Source organism: Vanessa atalanta, chromosome 6, assembly GCF_905147765.1.
Source record: "Vanessa atalanta chromosome 6, ilVanAtal1.2, whole genome shotgun sequence".
Classification (NCBI taxonomy): Eukaryota; Metazoa; Arthropoda; class Insecta; order Lepidoptera; family Nymphalidae; genus Vanessa; species Vanessa atalanta.
The window spans coordinates 12517344-12526316 of NC_061876.1; the positions used below are offsets into that span (position 1 = coordinate 12517344).

The 8973-nt window shown below is 29.1% G+C and overlaps 2 protein-coding genes across 2 annotated transcripts; one reads left to right on the forward strand and one right to left on the reverse strand.

The window, feature by feature from the left end:
- The first annotated feature begins 75 nt into the window (after positions 1-75).
- On the forward strand, positions 76-5352 carry LOC125064637 (sulfotransferase 1A1-like). Its single transcript, XM_047671790.1, has 7 exons — positions 76-200; positions 2070-2204; positions 2296-2395; positions 2643-2965; positions 3361-3455; positions 4663-4843; positions 5006-5352. Exons 1-7 carry the CDS (start codon positions 116-118, stop codon positions 5131-5133), a joined length of 1047 nt encoding a protein of 348 aa, XP_047527746.1. The 5' UTR covers positions 76-115; the 3' UTR covers positions 5134-5352.
- Positions 5353-7416: 2064 nt separating this feature from the next.
- Positions 7417-8622, reverse strand: LOC125064937 (B-cell CLL/lymphoma 7 protein family member A). Its single transcript, XM_047672254.1, has 3 exons — positions 8416-8622; positions 8143-8327; positions 7417-7778 (listed from the first exon to the last, which is right to left on the reverse strand). The coding sequence occupies exons 1-3, from the start codon at positions 8502-8504 to the stop codon at positions 7651-7653; spliced, it is 402 nt and encodes a 133-aa protein (XP_047528210.1). The 5' UTR covers positions 8505-8622; the 3' UTR covers positions 7417-7650.
- Between the last annotated feature and the right edge of the window lie 351 nt (positions 8623-8973).

The following is an 8973-nucleotide window of genomic DNA, read 5'->3' on the forward strand; positions in this document are numbered from 1 at the left end:
ATTGAAATGAAGTTCATGATAAATGATAACACTATCGACTTTGATAGCAATACATGGTATAAATACTATTAATCAATGCAATTTGTATAACAAATTGTATATATTCCAACAAACAATGGTTAAGCAACGTAAGGAGTTTCCACACAAAATCGAAGATGTGGATTCGAAGCTGGCAGAAGAACTCATGAAGCATTATACAGGTAATTTTATGTAAAGTAATTTTAAACATATCATCAGAAATTGTAGATCAAAGATTGAAGAAAAAACAAGCAAAAATGCATTGGGATTCCATCTATACGCTATAGTTTTTTCAGCATCACACTAACAACTGCTGCATATTCTGACGACGGATGACTTATTACTATTTCATCCACAGTCAACTTATTAAGATTCATCAAGACTAAAGCACACATTAGTGCTTATTCTAAATAACGTAAAATGGTATTAGTAAATATACACCTAAGTATGGTAAACATCGTAGTTACATACATACTACATCACATTGTCATGTTATGCCGGAACTGCCATACGTCGAAGGGACACGTTTTTGGTGAATAAGTAGTGCCTGTTGGTATCTACGTGGGTCCGATTACAGCTTGGGTATAACAACTTCAAAAAGTAATACGTATGAGTAAACTTTAAGTCATGACGATTTCGTCAATTAATGAGTCTGTATATTCCTGATGACCGAAAACTTCGCAAAACATAGCAAAGATAATATACGTTTGAGAAGTAAATATTTTTTTCTTTTTACTATAAAAAAATGCCAGTCTGAATGCCTATTTCTAGAAATATTAAAACATTATAGTATAGAATTTATTTTAGCATATCTTCATCCGCTCTTAGAGTAATGAAAACTTGTAAACATATAAACATATAAGCTACAGACTTTCCTTATAATGCCCCACCAGTTCCTTCTCTTTATTATAACATATTTATGCTTCGCCTCAGTTCAGTGTAAACAATATACATTCTGAAAGATAAAACGTAAGCCATTTAGTCTGTTTATGCATGGGTATTGTGCTTTCTTCGGCACGATCTGATTTATATTAATTATTCTTCTTCGCAACTATCGAAATATCAACAGCTTAGAAGATTTTTGTCATTTGAGTTTGGAAAAATTGTGTTTCGGAAGAGGGTATGGTACTATGTTTGAAAAAATACTTGAAAATGTTGATTTTCCTAATAAAAAGCCACAAAAAAATATACTTCGGCAAAATAAACACGTTTTCTTGCCTTAAAATTAAATTAAATTTTAAACCTTTTCTATTCCCGCGAAAACGCTGTCAGACATTTTGGTGACGTCACACTGATATAAACATCAGTTGTGTATGTACGACTGGCAATCATTCAACGTTAACGGCTATAAATATTTGGTGGTGTATGGGATAATAATGAATTACAATCACTGTCGTTGAGTGTTATGTGCAAAGACTAGCATTAAAACTCCGTGAAAGTTGTTTATCAAAGTGCCAGATGATATTTAAATTACAGTTTTTGCCTATCTGACGCCACACCATGGCGGCTCGTGTTTTAGGTCACGTGATATACAGACTAAAAATTACGACTTTTAATTTCAATATAATAAATTAATAATGAGCTTTTATAACTTAAAATCAATAGAAGTATTTAAGTATAATTCTACATATACCTTAATTTTTATCAAATTTCATAACTTATTTTTCACTACCGAAAATACCTTATTGCGAAGTTGGTAAATTGAACAAGAGAATACATGCGCTATATGATAAGCATGCTATAAAGAAGAGATTAAAGAAACAATTATCGGTCAACAAAGCACCATGAGAACCTACTTGTCCGATACGTTATCGTCGTCGTCCCACTCAATTACATGAAGCGTTTAAGTTCTATTTTCACGCGCATATCCAAATCTTGATTGTGCGACAAATAACACATTTCCTAAGCATCATACTCAAACTCAAATTATATTTTTTTATAAATTTACCGAAAATGTATATATATATATATATATTACATATATATACATATATAATAGATCGCGGAGTAGGATGAGGCCATAAAATTTAATGACTAGTTCCTTTTTGCAGGCGAGTTAACAGGTTTTGTGAGGGTTGGACCGAAAGGTTACTTTTTCCCTCACAAATACAAAGAATGTGCGGCGGATTTTTACAACATGTTAGTGAAACCAGACGACATATTCATCAACACATTTCCAAGATCAGGTATTTAAACGGAGAAAGTTTATTTACTTATTATATCGGTACTTTATTTCTGTTTTTTTTTTTTTGTAACGACGATAAATTAAACTAACAGGTACAACATGGACACAAGAAATGATTTGGCTGCTACAGAACAATTTAGATTTTGAAAAAGCTAAAAATACTCCCTTGGCGCTAAGATATCCCTTCTTAGAGTAAGTACATTATATAGAATATTTAGTATAATATAAATGATATTTTCATACCAAATTGATCCAGCCTTAACTTATACTGATATATACATATTTACTAGAGAGTTAAATATAAGAAGTTTCAATTTCGTTTCGAATTAAAATCCGAATTTAAAGGTTGAATGAATTACGATGATGACAATCATGTTTGAAATATTAACAAATATACAAGATAATCGAGAACTCGACTAAATAATATTCAAATTTTCAGCTTTTCAATGTTAGTCCACCCGGAACTTGAGAAACAGATGTTTGAAGAGAATAAACAAGACGAGGAAAAGCTGAACATAGTAAAGATCGCTAACATGCCTGGTGTAGAAAAAGTCGAGAACGTACCGTCTCCCCGGTTCATCAAAAGCCATTTGCCATTATCACTTCTACCCCCTACTTTGCTGGATAAAGCAAAAGTTGTGTATGTGGCCCGTGACCCGAGAGATGTTGTGGTATCGGTGTACCATTTCTGCAAGATGCATAAAATTCATGGCGCTCCAGACAACTTTAAAACGTTTTGGAATTATTTCAGGAAAGGTTTACGTAAGTACGAACTGTGTTTTTAATTTTACAAATATGAAACTATTGTGACAAAATAACATGAGTTTGTAAAAGTTATCAGTATAGAGCTATTCTGGGAAAACATACACAAAATTCAGAGCACGATCGACGACGGTATGCTACATTAACTATAATATCTATTACATTTAGAGCCATGAAAAATGGCGTGACAATCACTCGGTTTACGCCATTTCACGCACGTGACACTAAAAAAAAACACCTGTTACAAATGCATAGGTACTTATAATCCTTATAAAATTAACTAAAACCAGACCATTCATGAACTCAATCATCTATTTCTCCACATTATTTATGTAAATAAACTGACCCAAATTACATGATTTTAATATTGTATGATTGTTTTTTTTTTTATATAGATTATTATGCCCCTATCTTCGAACACGTCAAAGAAGCGTGGAATGAAAGAAACCATCCTAACATGCTATTTATTTTTTACGAAGAATTGCAAGAGGTAAGGAAAATTATTTCATATTCATCCAACTATTAAGGAGAAAACGAGCAATACTCCTCCAAAATTAGACAGCGTATGTACATTAATACTATAATGTGCTAGTTAAATCTGAGGGTACTTAAGTATTAACGCCACCGCAGCAAGGAATAATTCTGCGAATGCGCTAATATAGAGTAGGTTTTATTTATTTATTTTATATTTAAAAAATAATAATAAAAAGTAAAACTTTACATATGTAAAGTCAAAACATTACATATTTAAACGATTGTTTTTTTTTACAAAAGTAAAACATTACATATGTAAACGATTGTTTTGTTTTGGTGTGGTGGCTTTACCCTACGTATGTATGTAGAAATCTGAGATTATCAAGCAAATAAGAATTTAGAAATGTATGGAAGAAAAATCGTTTAATTTATATTGGAATGAAATGGTGAGACACGAAAGTATTAGAAAAATAGTAAGTAATATTCTCGAAGAATCTAAAGAAATTTTGAAATGGCAGAATGCTGTAAATGAGAATAAAGGTTATGGGAATGAGGAACAGGAACTATACGCTAGTTGCAAGGAATTAAATTTAAAGCGAAAAAAGACAATAGTTTTTAGAGTTTATTTTCTAGAGTTGTATATATGGATATTTTAGAGTAAAATGTATAAAAACATAAATAAGGGACTATTTATACACACAAACACAGAATCGTTGAAAGGATTCTTTTGATAGTTTAATGAATAAATAAATTTCTTGAAATGTATATGTAATTTGGATATATCTACATTGTAGGTATAAATAAAGTTATGTACGTCTACTGCTGAGTAGGCCTCGCTTTCGCAATAATACGGATAAATAAAAAAAGATCGAAATAATAAGAATACACCCTGTACATATGAAAGATTATATATGCAAAGGTAACTAAGCACATATAGAGATTAATGAATTACAAAAACACTCCACGCTGGTCTTAAATGCATGGGTATGCAATAGCAGAATATGTGCTTATATCTAAGTGCATAATCATGGTTCAATTATTGTTTGCACAAAAATTTACGATATTTTGCATTTATTCATCGGCAGAGGCAAAAGACATTCTTTTAATTTAAGGGATTCTTGTTCAACTTGCACTGCATAGATTTTGTCATATTACAACGCTGAATTATTTCAGCATAAAGTTTTACTGTTATATTAATAGACTTAAAATATTTATTATTACAGAATCTTCCAGCAGTTGTTAGGAAGGTTGCTTCGTTTCTGGGAAAAAAGGTTACCAATGAACAAGTTCAGCAGATCTGTGATCATCTGAGCTTCAATAATTTTAAGAACAACAAAGCTGTTAATCACTCTTTGCTCAAAAAAATTAACTTTGTCAACACCGATCAGACTTTCATCCGAAAAGGTTTGTTTAAGGCCGATTTTCGAAATAACAATACTCAGAATTATAGTTATAAATAATTTCAATTACATTCAATTAACTACTAAATAAATAATATGAAAAAAGAAACAGTAATATGTGACTGTTTTATTTTATAGCTTCAATAAAAAATCTTATGTATTTTAGGTAAAGTTGGTAGTTGGCGCGAATATTTCGACGAGGAAATGGAGTTGCAAGCTGACGAATGGTTTTCAATAAACCTTCGTGACTCTGATTTAGTATACCCAACATTTCCCACTAAGTGCATTTTATAAGTAATATCATTTAATATTAACTATTCAACTTCAGTATTTATTGATATGGTCAACTTAAGCTTATATTTAATCAACATAATTTTATAATATAATAAAAATGTGCATTAACACCACACCCCTAATACCGCCTTAAGAATGTTTTTTTAAATCAATATATATTATATAAGGGGTTCTTTAAGTACCTATTTAGTTAATATATGCACTATATCATTTGGGTATGATATTATTTTGTAATATAGTATTAAAAAAAATCTGTAAATAAAAAGCTGTGATAATTAAAATAAAATGTGTTTTTTTTTTTTAATTTATTTAATATGGTAAGTTACACTGTTTATCATAAAATCATATTTATAAACGATCCTTTTATTTAATGAGTATTATGAATTTAACACAAAAATATTGACTATCTAAAATTTAATAATCTTGGTTTCAATACAGCATTATATTTGAATATTTATTTACTAATAGTCATTTATACAATCTATACTCATCTATTTATTCATACATTACCACTGTCTTTTACTGATTTTGTTAATAATTTAAGAATTTATTTGAATTCGCAGCTACCTCTAATAATATGCTAAAGTTAACAAATAAAACATCTTGTACATATATTTTCAATTTTTTATTTTTTTTTAGAATAATTTAATATCTTGTAAAACTGTACTTTGTTATTTTCAACACATCATTTAGTTAATGAACGTATTTGTTATAAAATAAACTAAAAGCATGATCATAGTTTTATTTCATTGATAACCCAAACTATTATAATCTAATAACTATGTACACTTCATATACCCCCTTTAAAGTATAAGCACTAATATATTTTAAACTCATATATAATTATAAAATACTGATAGATATTTTATAAAGTTATTGATTTAAGCACATTTGTTTTGAGCATCAGAGAACGTTTGACAGAGTAACAAATTGTATCCTAGCTAATGTGTCTTTTGATTGAAAATATTTGTCTTCAGCTAAACAAGAAAACAAAGAAATTACATCATCTACTCAGCATTTATGTGATACAAATTACCTACAGTTAAAACCGTTAATGGCGACATCATTTAGAACAACATATCGGTTATATTGACCAAAATCGAAGGTCCTGGCTGAATGCTGTTTAACTGTCTTATCAAAAATATTGCATTTTATGACATTGCTTACTACGAAATACCGCATTAAACGACCACATTTGGCTAAAGTTTTCGGAGAATTATATCCGTAGAACAACCAGCTGAGCCGTATTGTAAACAATTACTACTGAAGCGGACAACTTCATTGATGTAAATAGTTCTTTTGATATTTGTGCACTGACTACGGAAGATGATATTGTACGAGAAGTTCAAGAAGAAAATGACAAACTGAAGAACAATTTACAGTGCCAACTTTGAATGATAGTCTCAATGCTGTTAGTGTATTATGCAAGATTGTTCTTTTCAATGAACAGTTTCACATGCAGGGAAATTATAACGATACACTGATTAAACTCCAAAGTGAATTACAAAATGTGTATACAAGACAGAAGTGTTCCAAACAAACTAAAATTACAGATTTTATGCATACAGAAAAATGACAATGTTCTTTCTTAATATGTATATTTTTTGATTGAAATAAACGATATATAATTTAATTTCATACATGAATATATTTTGCCTATTAATACCTTTGACCTACACATTCAATAATACCACTTCATAAAAAAATAAGCATCACCAATTCCCTTCAATGTCATTATAACAGATATTGACTGTATATCTAACTAGTGCAACTAGTCAAAATGTGGCATTATTGGATTTGGCTAATTTTTTATTTAATATCAAGTGTTAATATATTATAAGTGCTATAAACTTGAATATGGCAGTTAAAAAGTATCTTGTTATATCTATATAGCATATTCAAATAATAGCAATAAAGATAAATAACGAACCACCTTGAATTATAATAACATCATTGGTCAAGATCTAAATGAGATATGGTATTAATTATGGATTTTTAAAATAAGAGCATGTTAAAAAGTTGGCATGATTACTTTTGAAAAGTGTGCTGTATTAAAAATAAAGATATATTAGGTAATCTAGAACTATTTTTAGCGCGTAATTTAGCTGAGATATGAATCGGAGGTTTGTTTATCTGTACTTCATCTGCCATTGGAATAGGCTACATTTAATCTGTCACTCTGTTGAGTTCTCCGTTACAAGGAATACTATATAAATTCACATATACATATTATAATTTAAAGAAATGTACACAAACTGGTTTATTAAATGCAAATAACAAAGATATCAGTTCAAAAAGTATATTCTGAACACTGTCTTCACATAAAATATACTCATATATTACAATTAATAATAATGTCTGTGAAAACTACATAAAATTAAGGTCATATATGCATTTATATTTATTAGCACATCACTAACACTGACACACAGCTCACATTTTCATTATGTTTATGTCCTTTGCTTTGTATAAAGTCTATATATTTGGAAACCAAAAATTTTAACTTTTGGTCATACCTCAGTCTGTTTTTAATCTTTTGGCGGGTGTTGTGGTACCACTGCTCTGTGAATTGGAGTCTTCAGAAAAGTTCATGTGCGTCGAGGTGAAGTCTGTGGGGCCCTGAGAATCACTTACTGTTGAGAAACCTGGAAGTAAAAGATGAAAGTGAAATTCTTTTATAATAAATATTCATAGTGAAATTATTTTATAATAATAATAATTTAATTTTGTCTTTTTGATAATAAAATCGTTTTAAAGTTTTTAAAATTGAACAACTCTTTCTCAATTCTTATAATAATTCTGTAAATTATAAGTTAATTTTGACGCAGTGAAAAAAGTATTTAAAACAACACTGAAAATTGTGTATAATATTAAAGGTTATTGAATAAATAAAAAAACTATTTGTAATTTCATTACTATAAAAATAAATAATTTCTTAAAGAATATTTCAGAGTAAGGGTCAATACAGATGCTATACATTAAAAAAAAAAAATTATGAATGAAACTTACATGTATTCGAGTCCTCTGCCATTCCGAAATTGGAATTAGAAGAGTCGTGCATTTTTTTGGGTGTTAGTGTATTCTCTTTATTTTCTCGTTTCGCTGCATGTTTCTTCTTCTGTTCATTCGTGGATATCGGCACCCATTTGTATATCTTCATGGTTGTTTCCCCAATAGTCACCCATTTTTTCTCCCTACAATTCGGTTTAATATATAATTTAACCTTTATATGTCAATACGTTATTATATTATATTTTTATCAAATGAAGATGTGTAGCTTACCAATGGCGAACTTTTTCAACAGCTTGCATGACTCTTTTGATATCATCTTTCACACGGTTCCTAGTTTCGGCACGCACGGAACGAGACATTGTACTATAAGTTATATTAAAATACTACTGAATTAAAATTATTAAACTTTTAATAAAAATCTAAAATTATTTCATTACATTAAATTAAATACAACTGGCGTTCTTTCGCATTTAGGTAAATCCGCCATTTATGAAATTGACAGTTCATTTTTGACAAGACATTAACTGAATTTCTTTATAAATTTGTTTGTATACTAAACAAATATGTAAATTTCGATATTTTTTAGTAAACAATACTTCATTAATTATATTTTATTTTTAGCTCACATTTTTTTAGAAATCAGAAAAAAATGTATACTATAGACAACTGGTAAAATATCTTGAGCACTTACGAAACGTCGTAGTTCAATAAAGAAATATGATTGGAGGAATTTCTAGAAATGGTGTGCGAACCAATGAAATTATTTTAATTTAATACAGTAAATCGAAGTATAGTATTAAAAAGTAATAGAGAACAAAAACATGCAAA